At 42.3% G+C, this 27,911-nt stretch overlaps 1 protein-coding gene across 1 annotated transcript in view; it reads right to left on the reverse strand.

Moving 5' to 3' along the window:
- LOC120837655 (neprilysin-4-like) overlaps positions 1 to 27,911 on the reverse strand; it is a 188,213-nt gene that overhangs the window by 28,143 nt on the left and 132,159 nt on the right. Inside the window, exons 11-16 of the mRNA XM_042290885.1 lie at positions 26,586 to 26,684; positions 26,454 to 26,531; positions 22,947 to 23,059; positions 22,795 to 22,853; positions 10,427 to 10,478; positions 3,795 to 3,862 (exon numbers count right to left, since the gene is read on the reverse strand). Of these exons, the coding sequence (XP_042146819.1) occupies positions 3,795 to 3,862; positions 10,427 to 10,478; positions 22,795 to 22,853; positions 22,947 to 23,059; positions 26,454 to 26,531; positions 26,586 to 26,684 (469 nt within the window). The remainder of the gene's footprint in view (positions 1 to 3,794; positions 3,863 to 10,426; positions 10,479 to 22,794; positions 22,854 to 22,946; positions 23,060 to 26,453; positions 26,532 to 26,585; positions 26,685 to 27,911) is intronic.

Consider the following 27,911-nt stretch of genomic DNA (forward strand, 5'->3'; position numbering starts at 1 on the left):
TTTCCTTCAATGTGGATCTCGGCTTTCCGGATTCCACCCTTTTTCCGTGTAGCTCGACGAGACAGCACGGAGAAAGCAGCTTCCTTCGCATTCCACGCTGTCAACTTTCCGGGTCTTCATCTGCCCGGCGCCTCTCTTGTTAGGCTTCTTTGATCGGCACACGGTCGCGAAGTAGTTGAGCTTTCCGGACTGCTTGCATTTCTTGCCTTCTGTGGGGCAGGCTTAGTTCTTCTGGTACGCGTAACCACACTTCGCTCACGCCTTGTTAATCTGTACGAAGTTGCCCTCTTCAGTGCCGTCCTGGTGCTTGTCGGCGTTGCCGCGGCCTACTTCGGTCGTTTTCTGTATCTCTTGTACCTGCTTGGTCGTCTCTCGCGTGCGACAAATTTTCCCAAGCTTGCGGAAATCTGGGTTCTCGTTGATCAGATGCCTTTGCAACCGCTTCTCATTTATGCCTTGGAAGATGCTGCTCTTCAACATCCTCTCTTCGAGCTGCCCGTACTCGCAGTTCCGGATGAGCGTACGAAGCTCCGCCAGCCATTCATCGAAGCGTTCTCCCGACTTTCTTTGTCTCGTGCCGAAAATGAAGTCGTGGTACGCGAGGTTAACGACGGGCTTGCAGTGCTCCTCAAATCTTTCAAATAGCTTGTCTACGTCGTCGCGATCCGCTTCCGTTTCGAAATTGAACGTGCGGAAGTTCCTCCGTCCCTCTTTACCGATTAGGACCAAAAACGTCGCCGCATGAAATTCTTTAGCCTTCTTTGCGAGCCCGGTCGTAGTCGCGTAGAGCTTGTACTCACTCGGCTAAAGTTTCCCTGCCACCGAAAGATCTTGAGACATATCCAGGGGCTTCGGGACTGGTAGCAAGTATGTCGCGTTTCCCGCTATCGCTGCTGTAGCCATTGCAGCAGCAGGGTTGCGCGGCTGTTCGGCGAAGGCTCAGCGTTAGGTCTTTTGAGATTAGGCCTACTTCGCCAGGTTCTTTGTGTCTTCTCACACCATGTAGACCGCGCGTAGGGACACACCCGAACGCAGTGATTGCTGAGAGACAAAGACGTTTATTCGTGCGAATTTGGTTGCGACTACAGGGGGCTGGCGGCGCTACTTGTGCCAGTAATGCGTATAACGATGCCGCTTGCCACAGTTTTTAGGACCACTGAGTTGGGAAACTAACATAGAGCCCGCCCTGAAAAAGTGGTGCCGATCCGTACTCGAGAACCAAGCTAATGAGGATCACACCGCCGCCATTTCTCCCGCAGCGGCAACACGAGGAACTCCATGGAGTACCGCATTCTACAGCGTCCGCTGTGACTTCTATGTTTGGTTTACTCGGCCATTTCGGTGCCGAAACAGATACGGGGGAAGGGGTTTCAGGGGTGCCACCCCCGTCTCCCAAGCGGGCGCGCCGCGAATTACTACCGAAGTTAGGATGCGCCAAGGTCATGACACGCAGCCTGAAATCACCGCGGACACATGGGTGTATAAAAACAATATTAATAGTGCCGGAAAAACTTGCGAACAAACATTTTGTGCTCAACTCTAATAAAAGTTACTACAAAAATAGTTTTCTTCCGATTGTTTCTTACGCAAACAGATGCTTTCTGAAAGCGTAAGGTGACCACAGAAAAGTAAAGGATTAGGAGCGGTGCTGTTGTCGTATTTACCTCGGCCTCGGTGGATGCCAGCGGCCAAGGTTTCAACGGTGAGTTCCCCAACTTAGTGTCTTAGTGACGTTGGTCTGAGTTAAGGACCTAGGGGAAGGCTAATGCTTCGATGAGTTTTACTCCAAAAACATGTTCTTGGCTATCTCGCGGCCGCTTCTGTTTACTTAAACGTAGGGCTAAAGTATCAAACTTATGTGCGTACTCTGCGAGTGTGTGTGTGTGTTTCTCTCGTAACGCTCGGAAATCGTTAAAAAGAAAAACATCGACAACGACAAGATGTACAAGCACATGCTCGGAGATAGAGAAATTTCCGAGCTGGTCGAGAACCAGATACTCAAGAGTGCTTCTAGGAGGGGAAAACGTTCAAGCTGTTCCTGCATGAATTGCACATCAAGATGCAGGTAGTCGAGGAGTAAAACCTCATGAAGATCGCGTCCGCGTAGAACAACCTTTTTTTTAAGAAACTTTGGGTGTGATCAATTTCCGCCGATAGCTTTGCAACTTTGTAAAGGTCCTATCAAAAGGTTATCACTGTAAAGGCAACTATAATAAGGCGTGCCCGGAGCACGGGTTTCTCCAGAAATTGAAATTAGAGTTGGTGTTTAAATTTCTAGTGTAGGCGGTTAGGGATGGGGCATTGAGAACAAAAGAGTTGCGAATTAGGGGGGTGCCTTCTGAAAAACAAGGGTAGCGTAAGACCCCCCCCCCCCTCCCCTAGGGGGTGTGTAGGGAAACCACTGGTCTGGACCATCTTGATTCAAGAAGTTGACTAAATCAAGGCAGTCATCAAACGTGTTTGACACACATGCGGGGGCTCATTCGGAGTAATTTAACATATGTGTGACGCAGGCTTATAGAGATAAAGATGTGATCTTGCCACCCTTGACTTACCGCCATAAATACTTGTAGCGGGTTAAGCTGCATTAAACTGCATCGCAATAAGATGTCGTGTCCTGCGTTACTTGAACATAACGCCGCTTCGCCGAAACGGTGCAATATTTCTGTTTGTCTGAGCGATATTCTTTATAACCCCGTATGCCGGCAAGAATTATGGTCGAAAAATTAAAACAATCAAAATAATTGAAACAACTAATGTTCATATGCTCCGCTTTTTTTTTTAACAAGGCTTGTTTGGAGGGGGGGGGGGGAGGGGGCGGCTTTCTTAGCTGAGGTAAATCCTGTTTGATAGCTGTCAATAAGCGTATGAGATTTTTTTCGTACAAACGTTATTGGTGTAAAGGTTTTCAAAACTCGCCTTATCGAGGTATGAGCTAGATATAAGAAACATACTGAACTATACTACCGTATTTAGTGGTCTATAGCCCGCCCCTGCTAAATCGTCCGCAAAGGCCGATTTCAGACGAAAAAAAAGCTTTTCCTTAGATGGTCCACACACCGTGCATAGTCCGCACTTGGTGCCCAACCAGAATGTAAAATTGATAATTCACAGCAGATCGTGACAAACGCGAGCTGTATTAGTGTTCACAAAGGAGCTGCTATCATGCATAAATCACCATTACTATACCACGCGCGTCCAAAAAACATTTTTTAAGAAGAGGGAAACCCCATTCTTACGTTTGGGGGGGGGGGGGGTAAGTGGAAGTTCATTTCCAGATGCGCCGCTAGTCTTAGTAGAATGGGAGTACTTGAATAGTAATAATATTATTTTATCGAGGGAAATAAGAGTAACGCATACTCTAAAAAATGCCCGTGCGCCTATACTATCCCGCGCAACACTCGGAGAACCTATCACCGACTTACGGAGCCAGCTCGGCGAATGACGATGCCGAAACATATCTTTACACCAAGAAACGAAGTCTCCGTTGTGACATTAAGCAATGCAAGCCTGACGTTTTGCATTGCTTAATGTCACAACTCAGAATGAGTTTTTTGCTCTAAACATATGTTTCGGCATCGTCATACACTGAGCTGCCTCCGTAAGTTGCGGTGATGGCCTCTCCGAGTGTTCTGCAAGAAACTAGACGCACGGCTTCTTTTAGAGTGTATAGTTCGTCCCTTTGGATAGCACGCACCGGGTAAAATAGCATCTTTTAAACATGTATAGTCCGCGGACTATACACCAGAAAAAACCGTGCCTTAAATATTAAAACAAATATAATTACAACTTACCACCATTATCAAACCCATGTGTAATTTCATGACCTATAAACATCCCAATAGCTCCCATGTTGATTGATCTGAAGAATACAAATAAAAAAACATTAGGCACAATCTGGAAACACACTTAAACTTTGTTATAAAAGATTGACATCATGCAGAGTTTTAGGATGTGACATTGAAGTAAATATGTTTTTGTAACTATCTAACTTCAAGAACTTTTCAGGGGGCCCTTACAGGCATGGTGTTTCGAAGAATGGTTTGAAATCCAATGCTCTAACAGTACATAAGAAGAAGACCGTTCTCACAATTACTTCCGAAGACGCTGCCTCGGTGGCTCCCAACAGGCATTTGAGTAGGTGCCGCTTCGTAGAATTTTTGTATTATAAATTTAAGGTTATTTTCACGCGAATACAATAGTGTAAAACCCTTAATGTTCGCGAGCCCTTAATGTTCGGGAAATTGAAAATTTTGCGATATTTAAGGCCACGCGAAAATTTCGGGCCTTAACAGTTTCAACGCAAGCGTCTGGAATTCGCGAAATTTAGTTGCCGCGTTTATGTCCTTTTTAACAGATTGGCAAAAAGGAGGGGACGCAAATATAAAGAGTTTTACAGTACACGGTACGCGTCAAAGGCATAAAGTATATTGGGGTTGTGACGTTGTAAGGTCCCCGTCTTATTGTTAAACTACATAAAAAAAGCTACAGGACACGTGATTTATGTGAACTGTTCTTTAAATGTCTTTGTTTCGGCGCTTACTGTTTGCAATGTTTTAGCTAACTTGTCTCAATTATTTGGATAAAGCCGTTATACATATTGAGAAAATGCAGTGTTGTTCACAGTCCCATTGAGCAAGTCAATCTATTTCTATAGTGTGCCAAACTGGCTATTTAATACAAATGAATTAACTAGTTTCTAAGTAATAATTCGCCTGCGGACCTTTCCATACGAAAGTTGTAGAGATCGTCGAGAAAGATATCATTGTGTGATTTACATAAAAGTAGCATTTGTGTATATAATTTTTGTAGTTTTAAGAAAAAGTGAGGCACGCAACATTTAAAAACTATATTAGGTGACTGTTACCTCTAGCAAACAGCGATATTAGTGCTCTTAGACACGTGAAGATTTTCAAATCTCGCGCGCTTTCTTAAAGGCTAAAGGAGAAATAGACGCCCCAGGGCCACGTTGGTGGATACGACACAATGGGGTTGTGAGAATCAGCCGCGCTATCTCGTGGAGGGAAACAAGAATAAGTCCCACAGTCGTGCTCGTTGGCTTATGTATTTTTTTTTGCCCGTGTGCCCCGGTGTACGTGTGAACTGATGGTGCTCGTACTGGCTAGCGCGAGATTCATGTATTAAGGCCACAGTGGAAGAAATACATTTATGTTGCAGCGGTTTGGCCTTGCTGCTGCCCGTAGGGAGGTACGACCCTGGAAATCCAATTCAACAAGACAAGCGTTTATTACCTTTCTGGTTCCCAGCGGCGACATCCGCTGGGCAGAGTTGGCCTGACTTTTAAAGCGGGATATGCGGTGCTTTCACGACCCCCTCCCGCTTGAGCGCGCGAGCGCCCCCACAAGGTTACGACTCTCTGTCCGATGCGGCGACCACATTATGTTCAGCACGCCGAGCGTGCTTCACTCGCACGGGGATAGATGGCGCTCAACTATAAAGGGGCTTGGGAAGGCTTGTATAGAGGGTTTGTGAAGGAAATTATGTATTCTTTACTCTCTTCCTGTGTACTGTAAGATGAAATGATGAATGTTTATCGGCGCATTAGCACTGATTGCCATTTCCCTTGTGCGATTGCTGTTTTTAAACGAGAACATTCCGATGATGAATCAACTTGACAAAATACTGGTATAAATATAAAGCTTCCGGACACAATCTGCTGCGTTTTCAATAATTTAGAGTAACTTAATACAATTTCGCTAAACAGTTGGGCCGTGCTCGCATATTTTGCCCGACAATGCTTGGTAACAGTTCCGTAAATTTTCCACGCACATTGCGTGGCTTTATCGGGGTCGGGCGATTTTTACCACCCTGCTCCTGCCTTCTTATTGAAAAACAAATTCTAATGATGTTACATAGTGGGACCTAAATAAATATTTACATCTCCAGAAAGGCATTACAAATGATTTGTACATACGATGTAAACTGGTACTATGGTAATAGGAACCACGTCAGTAGAAAACATTTTTATTCTGATGACATCGAGATTGAAATGAGGACACTGTGACTGAAAGTCAAACAGTAGTAGCGGTTATAGGATATAGATCACTTTTCATCTATGCACTCAGAGTATGGTGTAACCCCGTCTTACACGTATAAAAAAATACCCGAGAAAAAGTTTTGCTTTAAAATAGATAAAAAGCTGAATTCACTGCATAATACCAAATTACGCCATTTCCTACATCCCGTGTTTCTCGCCCACGCTCTTAAACTTAAACGAGCACTGCTTTGCTGATTTCTTATTTTCTTGAGCTTGTTTGTTCCTACTCATGGTAATATGGTTACAGTGTTGTCGCATTCGCATGCTGATGTAGTGGTGGAGGAACTGGGCCATTGTTTCTTTGCGTTCAGCGCATGCAAACGTTATTGCGAATGTGTCGAGAACACCGCCGATTGTGCCTCTGTAGATAGTCTAGTGGGGCTTTATTTTCCACGAATAACTGTTCCGCTTTCTTTTTTGTAGCTGGAAAAGTTTCCTGTTCGGGTGCATAAGGCCTGCTTTGTTCGTCACGTATGTCAGTGCTGCTTCAGCAGAAGTGTTCTTGGCGATGCTGAAACCGGATCGGCATGCCGGGCAGCCTCTAGACTTTTCAGTTTCACACTCATAAACCCAGTTACATAACATAGTATGCAGCCCACAGACTTGGTTCCTTCAGCATTTTCTGTCCAGACATCTTCGGATTCCCAGTTTTGACAGAAATTCGACTGTCAAGCTTGGTCTTCACTTAATCAACGAAATGAGGAGACAACGGGCTTTTGTACGTTCTGATCAGGGCTCTGAGATCTGACACGTCGAGCAGGAACGTAGCCACGGGGGGGGGGGGGGCATGGGGACAGGTCCCTCCTCCCCTCGAAATTTTTTATTTTGCTGGGACCTCCTCTCCGCCCTCCCCCTCATACACCATTTTGTCACGGGCGCCCCCCCCCCCCCCACCCCCCATACAAAGATCCTGGCTACGTGCTTGACGTCAAGTAATGACCTCTCCCCTTCGACTACTCAACAGTTGCCGAACTTCGGAGGCTTTAGGATAGAGTAAATGCACAAGGTGGAAGAATACCCCGAATTGCAGTTGCGACCGAAGCACGTCTTTCCCATTCTTATAGCATAACTTCTTCTTCGGGTCAAGGCTCACCTTCGCGCACGATGGTGGCACCTGTCATCGACAGAGCAACAAAGCAAAACGCGAGGCCAGCCGCTGGCCGAACACCACCACCACACCGCGAAAAACTGAGCTCGCTACGCCGCCGACACCGTGGTCGCCGAAGAGGGACCTCATACTCATGGTGCTCATAGCTCAGCGCACTCCGCGGCGGCGGGGAACTAACTACTCCTGGTTCGAGGCTACCGCCGAACACGATTTGGTCGCTCGCTCCCCGCGTGAAGAGCGGCCAGAGACATCACCTAAATGTAATTCTTCCGCCATGGTTAAGTATAGCCTCCTCTATACTGACAAAGCCTGGCAGATCGGCACGAGACACTGCCGCCAAAATTGAGAACTTAGAGCGGCAGCCAACTGATGAGAGGAGAGCCACGTGACAGGCGCCCCGGTGGGGCGAGACGCCGAAACACACTTCTCCCGAGCGATGGAATGTCAGCTCGTGCTCCTCGGGTTCTTCGCGCTGCTGCTTCTTTTCTTGTCGGGTTTGAAACGCATGTTTCGGGTCCTCGTTGCTGCAAAAGTTGTTCGCTGACGATTAGGTTCCCCGAGAAATTCTCTGCGCTACCAGATCCTCGCGCTCCAAATCTGCGACCGGGCACTCTATGGCTCCGTCGTCGAACTGCCATGCATTGTGAGTATAAAGGAGGCTATGGTTAAGGAAGTTGAGATGATGGGTCGGTCACGGGAGGTTTTTTTGCTTAGGCAGCTCGGAAGATACCTCGATTGTGAATAGAGGACTTCTCTTGGTCAAATCTTGTCCACTATTTTCGAGTGGTGATTATCTACAACCATCGTCACTGGGTCCTGATCACGCAATCCTTAGTAAAAATAACCTTCTTCACTGGGGTGTCTTTCAAAACGCTCAAAAGGTTTTGTGTTAAATGGTTAGCGCGCTAATTAATGTTTAAAACAGTTAGCTGATTAATTTTCGTTAATTAGCCAGTTTGACTTAACACAATATATATCTTCACTTGCTTCATAGGACTGCAAAAAATACTGCGTTGGTTCGACACGCGTAGCGGGGATAAATTTTTTTTTAAGCCTTGGGACAAGCCGGTTGAAACACCCTGCATATAAAGAATTAAGCTAAGATCCATGGTCCATTTTCATCTTAACGGCTGTCACGCACTGGACGAACTCCTTTCTCGCGCTGCGCTCTCTCGCGCAACTGCTGTATCGTCTGACAGAAACAATAAAATTATATACATTTCCCACGACGATTCAAAGAAGAGCCGTCGCAAGGCGCATGGACTAAATCAAGAGTGCCCAGTGTGGCATGGAGTTGAAGCTGCAGACGAAATTACAAAAGTTCAGAGAGCCGCAGAAAAGAAATGGGAAAGAGGGGCTCCTTTTAATAATAAACGATACCGAAGTAACTGCCATTTCCCCAAGGGGAAAAGTACAATTCTCGACTACAACAAATGGAACAATGAGTGCATGGTTCGCCGGTCAGCCGCTGCCCCTGATGCCGGTTATGCGTATGCAGCTCGAAATTATTTACAAAGAAATAAACGAAACACAGTCACAGGACACATCTCTGTGTCAAAAAGCAGTCCACCTAGTGTGTACGTCGGATAGTACAGAGCTGCCAAGATTAAGCTCTTTTTTAATTCCAGAACTCCCGTCTTGTGGACACAGGAGGGGAAGATGGCCCCGTTTACCAGGGAGCCGGGAGCAGCACTTGGCTCCCGGCTCCCTATGAACGAGTAGTTTTTACTTACTCTTCCGTGTTTTCGACGTAAACCGATAAATACAAATATTTACCCCCGAGGCGGATTCCTCCGAATCGGTGAAAACCGAAAAAGGCCAAATTTGAATTGTCTTTGAAGGAAAAAAAAAGCCAGCTTTTCGGGGAGAAACGTTTACCTTAATTTTTTTAATTTTTTTTCTTCTTATTGACCCTGAACACAGACGCACTGAACTGTTAGTATATATAATTTATATTAACGTTATATAATTTATAGTAACTTTATATACTTTATACTAATGTTATAAAATTTATACCATAATATATAATTTATACTAACGTATAAATTATACTATATTCTCTAGTAATTAGAAAGTCGCTTTACAACACAAGACAGATAAACATCGATATTTCTCCGGCATTGAAATTAGACACCCAAAAACACCAACTCAAAGGAAAGATACTGTACCGGTACGTTCCCGGCGGGACCGCCGAATGTTTTTACCAGACATGTTCATCTAAAGGTTATGAATACCACGAAAACCGAAAAACCATTGGTTAAAAAAAATAATAAAGAAAGAACGAAAAAAATGAGGCGCTCGAGCAGAGAAGGAACGACCGCAGCTACGAGCTAGGGAGCTAATCAGCACCGGTTCTAGGTTCAGACTCTTCCGATAAATTTAAATGTTTTAGTTACGTATCTTGGGTGTTTTGTACAGTACTTCACCCGAACGCGGGATAAACAGTCAGAAACGTCAGAACATACACACCGATAAAAAAAAAAATTAATTTCAAGAAAATTAAGTACCGAACGCACGGAACCTTATTTATAGTTTAGATACTAAGATAAAAGTTGCCATTATGGAATGTTGGTGTCGCATCTCCTCAATCCGGGGCAAATTAGCTGGATTTAGCAATTTCGCTGGATGAGCAAGGATTGACAGAACTGAAGTTCAAAATTCTTCCATATCCACCACACTTGCTTGAGTTGGCTTTCTCGTACTTAAACCTGGCCCCGAGATTTATAACATTTCTGACTGGTGAAAACATTGGGCCAAATGAAAGAGGCCATCGAGGCTGCCGAGTATTTTTTTGGGAACCTAGAAGAAAGTCACTTCTCAAAGAGAATGGAGAAACTGGAGGAACATTGGCCCGAGTATGTTGTGATTCGAGGGATATACGACGAAAAACGAAGTATAAATTAATTAAGATTTAGTTTCCTTCCATACTAATTTCGGATACCTTACATATATACGCTCAAATTGTTTCTATGCATTTTTTGGTTATTTTGGATTTATGCTGCTGTGTGCGGTGCTCTGCGTATTATGTACCCATTGCACTGCAATGCGCACTACCCACTCAAGTCGCGAGGAAAACAAGGGCCAAAAAACGCCGCCACCCTTAAAAGCGTCAACATCAATATTTGTTTTACCAATCTCGTATAGTTGTCTTTTCAGTTATAATTACATTTACCACACTGCTGGTGCAGTGGCCGATACGTTTTCGTATTGTAGGAAATCATTTTGAGAACACACTCGATTAAATTTTTGAAACCACTCACGAAGGCACACCGTCTTGAAAATATGGCGGCTGAAGTATTGCAGCAGGGAAGACTGAAATATAGGAGGTATGTCTGACCTAAGTATTCAGCAAGAACAACCACTGATGCACTAAGTAAATAGTGTTCGTTAACATTTTCACAAATACTAAGGTATGAACATTTCTGGAAAGAAAATATGCAAATGATCTGTAGTGAATTTAGGAGATTAATACAAAACAATGTGTTGTGAATTTAGAAGATAGTGATTAAAGGCATTCAGAAAGGTCACGCAATTACTACATGCATTATTAGGTGTCTAGAACTCTCCGTTATGTACGTCTTTTTTTTCTGATTTCAATTCTGTTTTATAGGAAAATTTTCTGTTCCAGTTGAGCTCAGGCACGAAGAAATAATGGTCAGTAACGGTTCCTAACAGTTTGTGTTCTGGTGCAAAAAAAAAAGAATCATAATCAAAATTAAGAAAAGAAACATTTTTTTATATATAACGTAGATCGCCAAAATGCTTTAGCAAGTGCTCAGTTATTACAAAATGTTAAATTGAAAAATGCGGGGGAAAAATACCGCGAGGAAGAATGACTCAAGCAGCTGTGAAGGATCTCAGAAGGAGAACGTCATTAAGTGTACTCGGTGAAATGAAATACCTCCGTTCAAATCAAGTAAATTTCAGCGCCGAGAACGCCTGCTCCACATTGACCTGTATAGCTTGTACTCAACAGCCACATATGCTCACGCTTACAGTTCCGGTTGGTATTTCATTTGTTTTTCCTTAGATGTAAATACATTCGTGCTTCTTCGAAGGTGTCGCACCTTATTCAGCACTTCCAGCAAGCATTCCATGTCCAGTCGGCCTAGCTCGCTTGTCGAATAAAGCTGATCGTCAGTAAAACTTTGTTTGGGGCTAGCTGGTTCATATCGATTGAAAGGTTAAAAGGCGCGAACAAACAGGACAAAAAAAGAGACAAGAGAAAAAGAGAAAAAAAAGGTGCCTGTCCATGTCGTACGTGTCTTCTTTTTCGTCCTGTTTGTTCGCGCTTTTTAACCTTTATCTGATCGTCAGCCTCGGTTTTTTTTTTCTTTTTGAAAATCGCTTTGAGAGCATATTCTGTTTCCTCTGACGTCTGCCACCTACCGACGGCTGTCACATTCCTCGTTGTGTGGAGCAAATACTGAAGTAACTAAACATTTTCTTTAAACCAGAAACAAAGCAAAGTTTTTGGTTTGACTCCGGAACAAGATATTAACCCTTTCAGACGCCAATCGTTATTTCCGGAAATATTTTTTTTTTGTGTCTGAAATATCAATTTACAACCAAATGAGACGAAATCACGTGCAACTTACAAGAACATCGTTATAATAACGTTTCGATCATATTTTATTTCCGTCCAAAAATATTGTTTTTTGTTCTTTTTTGACACACTGTTATTAATGTAACACAAGGAATGAGGGAATTAAGAACATAATTTATAGCCAACTTTTATTTGAAAAACTTAGAAGCAAAAGTTAAATGAACATTTAAAGGTTGAAAGTAAACAACTTGCAAATAATGGTTGAGCACAAAATTGCATTTAACATTTGAAAGGATACCTGTAGTCTCCAGTGCTGCAAATTATTGTTGGGGTGAATAATAACTAAATTACACTTTCCGTTTCGTGAGCAAAATAGAACATAGTAAATATATATTACACCTTATAGAGCCAAAGTTAATTGCTTTTGTGAACGGATAGTGTTTAACGGAACTACAACTTCTCAGGTATCAAATGTGAAAAAAATCCCCTTTTGTTTTTGCATAATATTTCCGACGCACGAAGAGCCTTTTGGAGCTTCGCTGACTGTTTGTTCCAAGTCACAAGTGAACATTTAACCTAATTGGGTAGATTGGATAAGCAAAAGGTTATGAACCCTTATGTTACCCATATTTTAATAATAAAGTTATTCGAATCAATTAAGTGTAACGTTTATAACTACTGAAACCTCGAAAACGCGTTAATCTAAGAAACGCTTATCGGCAGTCCCGGGCAGTGATTCAACCAAAGAGATTCCCGGAATCTCCTAGTGTCATTCAAGAAGAACCAGTAATTTGCTTTGCCGGTCGAGTTTGTCTACAATCCTTCAACTGGCTAAAACCAGTAATTTATTATTGCATCCACAGTAACTCAAAGAAAGACAAGTCAATGTCACGGGCACAAGCTGTGCAAGTTGGCTCATTGCTTATGAATGGGGCTTCCTCGTACTTACACCACGTCTAAAAGACCTAAAACTATGCCTATCAGACCTACGCTAAGGAATGAGAACATTCCGACAGCAAAAAGGTGAATGTGTTGCAGGAAAAGAAATTCCGAATTCGGTTTGTCGTCCGCGATAAAGGAAAGTACGGAGAAAGAGCCGATCAAGTCATCCCAGAAAATTTTATTCCAGTCGTTCAAAAAAGAACTGCATCAATAAAAAAAGCCATCCTGAAGATACTAGAAAACAACCAGCTAGGCACTCTTGTCATAAATATCAAAGCATCGAAGAATAACCATATGTTGGTCTTGTTCTCTGCTAAGACACACAAAGAGGGAGTTCCGTCCTGGCCCATTGTATCAGAAATAAATACTTGGCAAGCACAAGTGTCAACATTTCTGGCCAAACAACTGTCCCAAGTGCAGGTACAAGACACTTTCAAGATTTCTAACTTAGAAAGTGTGATCTCCTTTCTGCAGGAAAATGGTTCTAGCATTGCATCTGGATTTTCTCTTGATATAAATGATATGCATAATTCTATCCCCCATAGAGGCCTCCTAAACATACTTCGAGAAACAATTGGACAGCAAGGTCTTACATGATTCCAAAGTGCGACTGGCATGGCCCTCGACAGCTTTTTGGAATTCCTAAGTGTTTACCTGAAGGGTGACGGTGGTTTCCTATCAAGATCAGCAGTATGTGCAGAAAAGGAGTGTATGCATCGGGTCTCGAGCGGCTCCTTACTTCAGCGATGTGCTTCTCGCAACATGCGGACTTGCTATCCAACGAAGCATGATAGATCCCCGGATTGCAGTCATCTTCCGCTACGTTGATGATTTCTTAATACTTTGTAGCACGGAGTTAGTAGAACAAAACAACGGTTACCGCGAGTATGTCATGAGATGCTTTCAACAGAGCTGCTCAGGACTTGAGTTCACTCATGAACTATACGAAAACAAATCTATCAGATTCCTTGATCTTGCCTTAGACTTTAAAGATGGCCACGTCCGCTGGCGATACCAAGCTCGGTCCTGCAAAGGGTGTCTTCCGTTCGAGTCCGGACACTCAAAGAACGTGAAAAGTGGTAATGTAGTGATTGCGCAGGCGAGCTGGTGGATGTTAACCATTTTGTTCTTAGCCCGAGACTGAGGCAGGAAAAGAGGAAAGTTTCGAAGTAGAAGAAAAATGAACAGTCGAAGACACGTCTCTAACACAGCTAAAGACAAGTTTATTTCGTCACCTTCTTATATACACTCCACAAACTTCACCACAGCACCTTCCCGATCTCGAAAGCCAAAAGATAACATAGGTCTCACATCTTTCCACCACAATTGTCAAACGACCTTGACGTTTTCCACAAAGCAATGAACAATAGCTTCCCTCATCCGGAAGACACTTGTCTGAATCCTTTGCGTACACAGTACACTCTCTCCCTCTACTCTCCGACCCATAATCACAAAGCATCCCGGTAACAGAAGATATCAATCCACGTGATACACAAAGGAAGAAACCACTTACACCTTCACATTCAACAAGCACTTCACAAAACTTTCAAATCCGCAAGAATGATTTTGCGCTGCTGCTAAGCTGTAACGACACCTGACTAATGCAGTTGCCCATTGATTTCATTCTTATTGTTTCTTTTACAACCCTTTTGATGTCGTTTAACTCCCTGTGTATTATCTCTGTTTCAGACCAGTGGGGTATACAATTATTACATTCTTGAACATGTTTCGCTATTTCCGAATTGGCAACGTTGTTTTTGACATTCCTTTTGTGTTCAGTCAATCTGTCATTTATACACCTTGACGTCTGCCCCACATATTTAAAGCCACATTCCAGGGGGATTTCATATACCACTCCATTACCACACGGAATAGACTTTTCTCGGTGCGTTTTTGCGCATTCCCTTACACTTTTGTGGAAGGGTGTGAGCTTACTTAACTTATAATCCGAACTAAAAACCAGATCTACATTGAACTTCTTGGCACAAGCCTTTAAGTTGTGAGAAATTTTGTGATAAAATGGAATTACAATAGTTCTATTTTTTGGCCTTTGCTTTGGTTCTCCTGTACATTTGTTTGCGAATTTTACGGATAACTGCTTCCTTACGAATTCATCCTCATAACCAGCACCGTTTAGCCTTCTCCACTGTCTTTCTACCGATTCATCCGAGAAATGTGTACATGATCTTTCCATTGCATTTGTGATTAAAGACTTTACAATACCCGCTTTCACTGTTTTTGAATGGCAACTCTTTTTTGACAGCAGCGGTTTTGCGTTTTCTTTTCCATATTCCCAACATAGCCCTTTTTCATTGTGAATCATAAGTTCTAAGAACTGCAGTCTACCATTCGTAGGTCGTTCGACCGTAAACTTCAGTTCCGGGGCTGCCGATCTGATCAATGCTTCCAGAGTGTCAGATAATCCCTCCCGAAAAGAACAGATCAAAATGTCATCGACATATCTTTTCACAAAACAGGACTCCGACGTCATCTCCTGCAATCTATCGGATACAATACAATCCAAAGAATTAAGGTAAATTTCCGCTAACGCCGGTGCGACACTCGACCCAATGCATACTCCCTCTTTCTGTAAATACTTTTTCCCTTCATACTTCACTATCGTTGACTGCAAGTAATAATCAAGAATGGCAAGAAAACTCATACAAAACTTGAAAGTATAAAACAGAGAGGACGAGGACGAGAACAGGACATCTTTCATTTAGCAACAACATAGAATGGCACAACGATAAAAAACCGCCTCCAAGGGTCTCAGCGTTCTCAAAGAGGGAAAGGAGATACTAGTTATGAAGGAAAGGGAATACACTAAAAAAAAAAAAGTTTGAAAAGCGCATCAGTAATCAAGTTATTTTCGATTAGTTAGAATTAACCTTGGTCATTGTCAGTGATAATGCAGAATTATTCTTGTTTGCAGTCCAAAAAGAGAATTGTACTATAAATATAAGAGTTTAAAAATCTGTAGCGTCACGACGAGGTGTCAATATTCTAGTTATCTCTGGTGTTAAGAATTCGACCTCTGTCTTTGTCAATGATAATGACGGTGCAGAAATGTTGTTGTTAACAGTCCCCATGGCAAATGACTCGATGATTTCTCTCCCAAATCTGTTGTTGTGCCCTCCCAGTATCTTAGTATTAGAAAAATGAGGAGTACAGTCATCGCATGTGCGGCTGTGAACGACAATGGGGTGATACGACTCAGTTGAAGCCTTTGATGCTTCCAAGCTATGTTCTCTGAGTCGGTGGTTGACGCATCTCCCAGTCTGTCCAATGTACTGACTGCCACAACTTAGTGGAATCGAATACACCTTCCTTTCTTCGCATTCTACGAACTTTTTTGCATGTTTTACATTGCACCCTCGGGGACTGTCGCTCCCATTAACCTTTTTGCACATCTGTTTGAGGCGCATACGACAAGAAAAAACCACACTCGTGTCGAACTTGGACGCAATAGACCTTAGACGGTGCGCGGAATTGTGCATGTAGGGAATCACGGCGAAACGACCTTTCTTTTTTAAAACAACTTGCGGAAGTTGTGGTTTGATAATGAACCTCTCAAGGGTGGAGCGAAGTAGGTCAGCAGGAAAGCCTGCTTTTTCTAACCTCTGCTGCTGCAACTTGAGGCTACTTTCGGAGAAATGCGTGCATGGCTTGGAGAATGAGGACTTGAAAAGTGACCTTACTATTCCATGCTTAACGGACTTGGAGTGAGCACTGGTGAAAGGGAGGACTGGCTTCTCCGACCTCTGCTGGAAGGCCCAACAAACACCTGAGGAATGAGGATGCAATCGTAAATCCAGAAATTGTAATCCTTCCACTGAAGGATTTTCCCGGGTAAAAGTAAGCCCTGCCGCACAGTCTTTGAAAACTTCAAAGATGCTGTCAGCGGACGCAGCATCTGGATAAATGACCAAGTAATCGTCAACATACCTAAAAACTAGGCAACCCTGGAAGGACTTTTTCAACTGATCACAAGTATGGAGTTCCCTTCAGGAGCATAATTTCAGAAATTGGGTGTTGGCAAAAGCCCCTGGGTCGTTATCTGCAAAAACATTTGTCTAATATCATCCTCCCTCAGCCTTTCAGAGTCCAAAACTCCCTTGAATTAATCCCCCGCTTCGATTCGCTTCATTTTTGTTCCATCCCGCAATCAGTTATGTCCTTCGACATTGAAGATATGTATTACAGCCTAGAACCAAAACTCATCTTAGATTCTGTGACTAATGCAATCCACGAACACGGAATTTGCGACTTTCAAAATTCCTCCGGTGTTTCGGTTGAGGGCTTCATCGACCTGATAGATACTTATTTACAGTCCACTTTGGTAGAATACGAAGGAAATATTTACAGACAAAAGAAAGGAGTATGTATAGGCTCTTGCCTCGCAACTGTCCTTAGCGAAATATTTCTTCTTTTTGTTGACAGGGCTATCAACGATCAGTTGAAAAAGACCTTCCAGGGTTGCCTAGTTTTTAGGTATGTTGACGATTACTTGGTCATTTATCCAGATGCTGCGTCCGCTGACAGCATCTTTGAAGTTTTCAAACACTGTGCGGCAGGGCTTACTTTTACCCGGGAAAATCCTTCAGTGGAAGGATTACAATTTCTGGATTTACGATTGCATCCTCATTCCTCAGGTGTTTGTTGGGCCTTCCAGCAGAGGTCGGAGAAGCCAGTCCTCCCTTTCACCAGTGCTCACTCCAAGTCCGTTAAGCATGGAATAGTAAGGTCACTTTTCAAGTCCTCATTCTCCAAGTCATGCACGCATTTCTCCGAAAGTAGCCTCAAGTTGCAGCAGCAGAGGTTAGAAAAAGCAGGCTTTCCTGCTGACCTACTTCGCTCCACCCTTGAGAGGTTCATTATCAAACCACAACTTCCGCAAGTTGTTTTAAAAAAGAAAGGTCGTTTCGCCGTGATTCCCTACATGCACAATTCCGCGCACCGTCTAAGGTCTATTGCGTCCAAGTTCGACACGAGTGTGGTTTTTTCTTGTCGTATGCGCCTCAAACAGATGTGCAAAAAGGTTAATGGGAGCGACAGTCCCCGAGGGTGCAATGTAAAACATGCAAAAAAGTTTGTAGAATGCGAAGAAAGGAAGGTGTATTCGATTCCACTAAGTTGTGGCAGTCAGTACATTGGACAGACTGGGAGATGCGTCAACCACCGACTCAGAGAACATAACTTGGAAGCATCAAAGGCTTCAGCTGAGTCGTATCACCCCATTGTCGTTCACAGCCGCACATGCGATGACTGTACTCCTCATTTTTCTAATACTAAGATACTGGGAGGGCACAACAACAGATTTGGGAGAGAAATCATCGAGTCATTTGCTATGGGGACTGTTAACAACAACATTTCTGCACCGTCATTATCATTGACAAAGACAGAGGTCGAATTCTTAACACCAGAGATAACTAGAATATTGACACCTCGTCGTGACGCTACAGATTTTTAAACTCTTATATTTATAGTACAATTCTCTTTTTGGGCTGCAAACAAGAATAATTCTGCATTATCACTGACAATGACCAAGGTTAATTCTAACTAATCGAAAATAACTTGATTACTGATGCGCTTTTCAAACTTTTTTTTTTAGTGTAGTCCCTTTCCTTCATAACTAGTATCTCCTTTCCCTCTTTGAGAACGCTGAGACCCTTGGAGGCGGTTTTTTATCGTTGTGCCATTCTATGTTGTTGCTAAATGAAAGATGTCCTGTTCTCGTCCTCGTCCTCTCTGTTTTATACTTTCAAGTTTTGTATGAGTTTTCTTGCCATTCTTGATTATTACTTGCAGTCAACGATAGTGAAGTATGAAGGGAAAAAGTATTTACAGAAAGAGGGAGTATGCATTGGGTCGAGTGTCGCACCGGCGTTAGCGGAAATTTACCTTAATTCTTTGGATTGTATTGTATCTGATAGATTGCAGGAGATGACGTCGGAGTCCTGTTTTGTGAAAAGATATGTCGATGACATTTTGATCTGTTCTTTTCGGGAGGGATTATCTGACACTCTGGAAGCATTGATCAGATCGGCAGCCCCGGAACTGAAGTTTACGGTCGAACGACCTACGAATGGTAGACTGCAGTTCTTAGAACTTATGATTCACAATGAAAAAGGGCTATGTTGGGAATATGGAAAAGAAAACGCAAAACCGCTGCTGTCAAAAAAGAGTTGCCATTCAAAAACAGTGAAAGCGGGTATTGTAAAGTCTTTAATCACAAATGCAATGGAAAGATCATGTACACATTTCTTGGATGAATCGGTAGAAAGACAGTGGAGAAGGCTAAACGGTGCTGGTTATGAGGATGAATTCGTAAGGAAGCAGTTATCCGTAAAATTCGCAAACAAATGTGCAGGAGAACCAAAGCAAAGGCCAAAAAATAGAACTATTGTAATTCCATTTTATCACAAAATTTCTCACAACTTAAAGGCTTGTGCCAAGAAGTTCAATGTAGATCTGGTTTTTAGTTCGGATTATAAGTTAAGTAAGCTCACACCCTTCCACAAAAGTGTAAGGGAATGCGCAAAAACGCACCGAGAAAAGTCTATTCCGTGTGGTAATGGAGTGGTATATGAAATCCCCCTGGAATGTGGCTTTAAATATGTGGGGCAGACGTCAAGGTGTATAAATGACAGATTGACTGAACACAAAAGGAATGTCAAAAACAACGTTGCCAATTCGGAAATAGCGAAACATGTTCAAGAATGTAATAATTGTATACCCCACTGGTCTGAAACAGAGATAATACACTGGAGTTAAACGACATCAAAAGGGTTGTAAAAGAAACAATAAGAATGAAATCAATGGGCAACTGCATTAGTCAGGTGTCGTTACAGCTTAGCAGCAGCGCAAAATCATTCTTGCGGATTTGAAAGTTTTGTGAAGTGCTTGTTGAATGTGAAGGTGTAAGTGGTTTCTTCCTTTGTGTATCACGTGGATTGATATCTTCTGTTACCGGGATGCTTTGTGATTATGGGTCGGAGAGTAGAGGGAGAGAGTGTACTGTGTACGCAAAGGATTCAGACAAGTGTCTTCCGGATGAGGGGAGCTATTGTTCATTGCTTTGTGGAAAACGTCAAGGTCGTTTGACAATTGTGGTGGAAAGATGTGAGACCTATGTTATCTTTTGGCTTTCGAGATCGGGAAGGTGCTGTGGTGAAGTTTGTGGAGTGTATATAAGAAGGTGACGAAATAAACTTGTCTTTAGCTCTGTTAGAGACGTGTCTTCGACTGTTCATTTTTCTTCTACTTCGAAACTTTCCTCTTTTCCTGCCTCAGTCTCGGGCTAAGAACAAAATGTGTGAAAAGTGGGTTCGCCACCACGGCACTAACATCTGCCTTAAACAAGTCATGTAAACACCAGATCAAGAAGAATTTTGACACTCAGATATCTAGGCTCCGTCCGGAAACACTACCGGTAAAAATAAGTGAAACAAATCTCCCAGAAGTTGAAGCGCGGACAGGAAGGCACCGAGCGAACAAGAAAGAAAAATACTGGAAATCCCGTAGTGGTAGCACCATACCTTGATGGCATCACTCATCGACTGAAAAAGATCGCAGGATAGCAAGGGGTTCAGGTGATAAGCTCTGCGCCGAACAAGGGGTATTCTACGTGCGGCAGGGTAAGCGAAAACCAAGGTAGGCACCGAGAAGCACGTAACATCGCACACAAAACACGGTACGTCCAATGTCAAAAAGAAGTCATTTATAACATCCCATTAACATCTGGAAGGAGTTATATTGAGCAGACAGGGCGCTGTTTTAATGATAGAACCAGGGAACACGCCACATCTCTGCGAAACTTGACAGCAACAGTACACCTTGCAGCCCATTGTCGCGCCTGCCAATGCGAGGCAGTGTTGTGCAACGTGAACATCGTGGTGCGACATAAACATCAACTCGCCCGTGAACTGCTGGAAGACCTAGCCATCGAAGAAAAAGGCGAGGACTGTGTTAGTGTACCTTCCGTTGCACTACACAACCCAGAGAAGATTTTTCTGCGGAGTAACATGAGTTCCAGGCAAAGGTAGAAAAAGAGGAGGATCGCTTAGAGAAGACAGAAGAGAAGAAATAAGAACATTCCGACAGCAAAAACGTCAATGCGTTGCAGGAAGAGAAATTCCGAATTAAGTGTAAAGAAAACGAAGACCTAAATCAGTTGTGAAGAATTAAAACGTTTTAAGTTATTGTAAAGTAAAAGAAAACCATCACCAAGGATTAGCAGAAAAGAAAAAGAGGCATTATTAAATGTTGCTGGTCCAGCGGTGCCAATTTTATCATATTTTCTCTGTGTGTTTTTTGTGTTCAGCTCGCCCCATTCACATGTTGATATCGTCGGCATACATTTTTATAAAGCGTTTATTAGGCTAACACACGGAAAACTATCAAAATCAAATTGCTTTGGACTACATCAGATTATTATTAACAGCGTTCAATCTTACTATATTAAACCAGGGGTCTTCACACTTTTTGACTAAGGGGCCGGTTAGGCATCTTGCACAGTCATAAGGATGGGGAGGAAAAAGTGATTATAAACGAACAAAAGCTATCTCAATAAACCCAACTAAGAATTTAAACACAAAAATGAATGGTAAAGCAAGTACAGGAAATAAAAACCTAAGTTGGATGAATAGATTTATTTCAGTTTGAAATTTAATATTTAGTTCACTATGAAGTTACGCAACAATTATGACCACGAAAAGTCGCCAAACATAAACCAAAACGCGAGGAAACTTCGGCAAATTCGCGCAGCGCAAAAGACTATTGAAATAAATAAAACTAATGCTGACACGATGTACATAAGTACAAAACGGCATTTTTACATAGTTACAAAATTGAAGCATAAATCCTTAGACTAAGAATGGTGATACTGGCTATGAACAATTTTAGTCATGTCGAAAAAACCCCGTTGAAATGCAGTTACTTTCAGGTCAGACGTTGTCAGGACGATTGTACTACCTGTTCAACAGTAAGTTCTCCGCCACAACTAACATCACTAAATGTATGTCTTGACAGTATAGAGGAATCGTGCTACACGTGAAATATAAAAGTACATTTTGTAAAGTTTTTATGTGCCCATATTACTAAGAATCGGACCTTCCTTTTTTTCGATAATTCTGTGGCGACAAAGAACTGGGAATAGTGTAAGACTTCAAGTATCTCGGGGTTACCCTCCCAAAACATCTGACGCGGAGAAAACGCATTGATACTGCCTGCTTAGCACATAGAGGAATATATTCTAGCTAATAAACAAATTAAGGCAAGCAACCTGACAAGTTAAAACTGGCTCGTATGGAACATACATAAACCCCACGTTAGAAGACAATTGTGATATATGATACCCTTAGAACAAAATATTGATAAATTGATAAACGAAGGTGCAAAGGCAAGCTTCTGGCTTTATTCACTCCAACTACCGAAAATGACATCTCTAACGGAAATACTCCAATGAGCAATCTACAACAATTTCAGACAAGGCGAGAAATCCAAAGCTTAAAATGACTTTTTTTTTTAATTATTAACAGCAAGTTTAGTTGTACCCCAAATACATATATTCGCCCAGCAGGTAAGAAGGGTGAGGCAGATTACTCCAATCCAAAACAATCCAAACGTCCTACAGTCGAACCGATCTTTTCAAGCAATACTACTTTTTTCTTATAAGACCGATTGAAGCCAGGAGCCGACTGCCGCACAAAATCGTGTGTGTAGAAACGGCAGCCCAGCCTTTGTACATTAATCAATCAGCTGGTAACCTCTTAGAGTCACAAACTTGTGCTGCGTAGGTGTTAATATGTGTTAATTGTCAGCCGCTCCCTGCATTGATTTGTGCATATTTGTAACGGATACCCTTTGTGTAATGCCACTCAAGAGAGTGTTCATAGTATTTTCAAATAAATCAACAAAAACAAAATATCGAGCTTCTCTAAGATGCTCCTGCATATTTTAAGTCTCGTTTCGATTGGTTTACTAGGCAAACCCACAGCGCAATAAAATATTAATTTAAGAGATTCTTTAACAACGCGATCTAGTGCACCGGGATGATTGTTTTGAGCCTAAGGAAGGAAAAGGGAAAATTTAAAATGGATCTCGACTGCTCTAAAATTTATTTTTCGTTTGGGTACTTACGGATGTCGTTAGTCAAACGACCGTAAAACGCATTTGTCTCTGTCGCACCTGTGAACCACCTGCACAGTTTCATAAAAAAGTGTAACTCTACACATGAGTGATATCTATATGAAACAAATAAATTCGAGAAAGCAGCCATTGACAATACTCACTCATCTTCTTTCTTATATCGTTTTCGTAAAGTCAGAAGTTCTTGAATGTAGATATTTAAATTCAGGCCGTGCCGAACAATCAGATATGAATAGTTCAAAAATATTGCAGGCGCCTATAAAAATCAAAACAAAAAAAAAACACACACTCACACACACATATGTTCATAATTTGCATGTATCGTGGTTTTTTCTTCTTAAAATATAAACCATATTTTAGGACTATGGAGAACAAAGTATAGCTTGTTATTGTAAATGTTACGCGGTGCGGACCATCGTATAAGTACGGACTACGCAAGAATTTGTTTCTCCTTGATCTTGCTTTCTGACGATACAGGACGGATTTTTTGAATGGAAGAATAGTTTAATGATGATTTCTGTATGATGCAAGATACTTCTTGAGCTTAAAAAGGAGGCATTTGTGAAATGTGTACTGTGTTTGAAATTATGTTTTCCCGTTTACTTGGGATCAGGTGCGAACTGTGAACCGGGTGTGAATTATGCAGCAGGTGCTTATAATCGAAGGGAAACCTTTTTTTTTTTAACCAGAATTTGTCTTGAGCGGACTATGCACTGACAGCCTAGTCAAGTCTGAAGATGGGGTGCTCACATATAGCACATCTAATGATAATTACGTTAAATTCACTTTGCCTTCGAGTCGAGCACTTATTTATTTCAACTGTACTTTTTGAAATATTCAGAGTTTTGATGAACACCCTCTATATCCGGCCAGCCGCATGTACAGGGTGCTTGGTTTTTAACTCAAACATATATTTTTTGGTAAAAAGGAGGTGAGGGTTAGGCGAGTGCCGGTCTTCGCCCTGTTTTTATCAAGCAGAACAAAAACTATATGAGAGAATAATCGCCATGATACGTTAGCTCTTTATTTATATTGTTTAATTAATTCTAAATGTTGATTTTAGGGAATACGTTTAAATTGCAGTACTGACAGAAATTATTATTACAGGACAGAACGAACGACAAGTGTAGCAATACTACATAAGTTATTAGGATTTAATTTTTATCAACTTTTACATTTTTATTCCAATTTAAAAATGGCCCGCAAAAAGGGTGTCGCAGCTCTGCCGACAATGTCGCTTGGAAGAGTGACGCAGTCGTTTCAGTCACGTTTTCACTATCTCGGCAGTCTGTTCTTGGTCGGTGCGCCGACGACACGTGTCGACGTGACCGAAACGACCACGTCACTCTACTAAGCGTCAATGTGGGCAGGGCTAACGCCCATTTTCCTATTGCACCTTCCCATTTTTTATTGGTCTTTCCTTTGGCAGCAATTGCCGTCAATAGGATATATACGTAAAGCCCCTCGATGTGTTTGCGTTTGTCTTGCAAGTAGCGTGAAACACGCCAGTGCACAAGGCTCGTTTCTCAAGCCGCCCTAGGAGGCGAATGGCGGCGGAGCACCCGCTCGTGGTACGTGTCTTGTGCGTTTCCACAACGATTATTGGCGGTACTGGTAAAAACGCCTTTATCAAGGAGCATATATGAAATGCGCAGAGTCATCTACTAGGCGCGAGAAGATCTAGATCCGCCATCTTAGTTAGGTCCAGAAAAGCTGCTGGACAGGTTAGTGCGCCCTGGTCTGTGCTCCACCATTTTCTTGTTCTACCGGTTAGACGTCGTGAAATTGCTGTGTCCCTCCCTGCAAGCAACACGGCGCCCACGAAAGCAATGGGAACAATGTATGTGTCACAACTGTATCGTTTATTCGTTTATTATTCCTATTCGAGCCCTTGAGCAGTTAGCACGAGGAAACCGCCGTCGGGTTTTCCTTTTTTATTTTGACAGTTGAAATCATACCTCTAAAAACTACGTATGTCTTGAAAATAACTCTTTGGGGGAACTGAAATGGGTGCTGAAACTTTGCGTTTTTTAATTTTCTGTTCGAAAATAACGCAAAAAGCGCCGGTGTCATGTTTGCACTAACAGTCTCGCGATGTGTACACTTAGAGTGAACAAAAGGATGCTATCTATCGCTAATGTAATGTACTGTAGAAAAGGCCACGGCTGATTTCAACCTACAGGATTTATGTATATCGGGGACTGCAACCTTTCAAGATATAACTGTAATGGAGCAAACCTTTTGATTTCCTTCTCTACCGCGATGCATTCGTGACGTGTGCTTTAAATCTCGGTGAATTTCTAAGAGTGAATCACTCTATTGCTTGTAAGCTTCTTTGGTACACTTCGGTGGCTGTAAGTGCTAAAAACCCACACCGCGAAGATACTGCTCTAACCTACATAAAGCCTCACTCACAGCAAGGTGCAAGCCCGTTGTGAGCCTATGTTTCCTAATGATTTTACCGTTTCGCGTCTTTTCAACTTGTTAGTTCACTGAAGTGCCACTATGACGTCACAAGTGCAAATAAACTACAACGGCGTCTACAGCACCGCCTTTGCAGCGAGCGCGACGCTTTTGAGTGTCTTCTCTGCGCGAGTTTTCATGTACAAAACGAATTATGCGTGTCAGCCACATCGCCATCGCGGGCACCTAATTTGTAGCAACTAGGTGTCCGTGATGGCGATGTGGCTCACATGCGAAGCCAAGTTCTCAAAATCGTCCTTTCGTGTGCGCAGAACACAATTTGTGAGATGGGATGTGCAGGGAAATGGTGTCGGCGTGCCTCAGAAGTAAATGTGGCGACTGAAATCAGAAGTAGGTTGCTCCCGATTTTAAATACGCACGAATAGACGCGATCTGTTCGTAGATCCTGCGTTGTTTCTAAAACACACTTTTAGCAAGAGTAACTTCCTTGGTCCATGTTCATATGCAACAGTACTTGCATACCTTGAATCGCGGATCTGTGTCGACACTGATGAGGGCCGCGTGTACGCTCCGACGGCAAAACGCGTACGACTTGCTCTGCTGGTGAGACGACGTCGGTGTCGACGCGCAAAAGTTGCGAGCGTGTCTTCAGAAAGGCCATGTAAAGCTTGTAAATTGTTTCGCCGCATGCTATGGTTTGACTTCGGAAAATTTCCTTGTTGCGTCAATCCTCCGGCGGCCTACATGGTTCATGAACGCGCTGAAGCGGCTCTCCGACTTTCCAAGTTCGACTTAACAAAGATGGCCGATATGAAGCTTGCACTGAATGTTGCGAGACGTGCTAGAAATTCGTACATCTCCTCTAATGCCGTTGCAGCATGACCCTAAAAAGTAATAACTAAAAAGTTCACGAACGGATTTTAGTTTAAATAGCCTGTTTCTTATGACGACTTTCTCCTCAACTAATGTCATCCAAGCTTTAAAAATAAATTGTAAAGATGGCATTCGTCTAACTCACACTCAGTTTAACGAGACAGATGAAATTGTAATGAAACACCTTGTATATAAAATATCACAAAAAAATGCAACCTATAGGCTGTAGTGCCATATTTATGCAACCTTGGTGGATATCAAGTCTAGAACGCCTATAAATCTCTGCAACATAGAAACAAATGTTACCACATTATGAAATATTATTATTCTGTAATTGACGTAATATAACTTACGTATTCGTAAAGGCCATTAAGGTACGTGTCGTTCAGAATCCAAGGAGGGTAACCGATTTTCGCTACCATTTTTTGAAGCTGAAATGAATGACCTCATTAGTACATGCTCACAAAACGGATAAGGGTCAGTACCTTCTCCCTTGCTTCCTTACGTGTAGAGTTATCCATCCATGTATTGTTTTCAATCATCTCTCCATAAGTACTGTTAAGCACACCCACTAATTCGTCCATCTGATTAAAACAAAAAATCGTCTTAAAAGAATTTTTAATATCTTATCGCAGGAATTTTGACCTGTACAATTTATATCTTCACCACATATTTTGTGAAATATCCCAAGATACAAAATACAAGTAATGTACTGTTTTTATCACAAAACAATTGGTCACTTACGCAAAACGCCAGCTCCATACATTTTTTTCTTCTTTGTACTATATTTGGCATAGCCGGGCCCCTGCTCCCATGGATTTCGACATATAGCAAAATGAACAAGGCAGCAAAATTCTAAAGCGTTGTAAGCAGCTTACAAAGCTATACATTCCAACGTTGATCACATTACACAAGTTGAAGTGACCGCTAAGGCGATCGTCGTCGTCGTCGCCGCAACTCGAGCTGATGGAATGAGCTCGAGCACATCAATCTGCGAGGTGATTAGCTAGAATCTAGCAATGTCTCTTCGGCCTGTCATACTGTAATAAACAGTTAAATAGTAACCGACCCACGGAATCACTACACTGGCGAGGAGGGTCAAGACAAGAGCGGACTGAACAGGAGTAGATCACATTCATGCAACGAGGATGGTGGAGAATTCTACCCATCGCTTATATGGTCCCGAGACATTCCGCCCGACGAGGAGCGATTGAGACTGTATCATGTAAAGTTCCATGCTTGTCTTGATGTCGATAAAGTTATGGTGGGCGCGGACAAGAACTTATTGATCGCGTCAGTTCGTGCCGACACATTCAAGATGCTGAATAGCTTCTCGAATAAAGCGTATCAGGAGCTAGTAAAGAAACTAAAAAAACACATAACACCTAAGTAATAGAAAGAATTTGATCGGGCGAAACTGTTTTCGGCTCGTCAGGAAAGAAAAATGAAATCCTGCTTGCAGAGCTCTCACATTTTGTTAGCACCTGTTCACCTGTCTCGATATTTCTGATCTTTAAATTTGCATCGAATGACCTTTCATTGAATGACCTTGAATTTGCATTTTTCTATTTTTATAATTCTGCTGCGCAAAAAGCGGTTTTGTATTCTTTATTTTCTTTCCCTTTTCATGAACACCATTTGATATATTTCGTTCATTGACCCTAGTACAAACTTGTCTAAAAATCATGTGTTTTAGACTATTCGACTATTCCGTAAAAATATCTATAATTCTTATGTTTTAGTTTGTCTTTGCTATTGAATAATAATCATTTGGTAGTTTCCAATTTGATTAGATTTGGCTATTGAATTTA

The sequence above is a fragment of the Ixodes scapularis genome, unplaced genomic scaffold (genome assembly GCF_016920785.2).
Source record: "Ixodes scapularis isolate PalLabHiFi unplaced genomic scaffold, ASM1692078v2 PGA_scaffold1__304_contigs__length_218370807, whole genome shotgun sequence".
NCBI lineage: Eukaryota > Metazoa > Arthropoda > Arachnida > Ixodida > Ixodidae > Ixodes > Ixodes scapularis.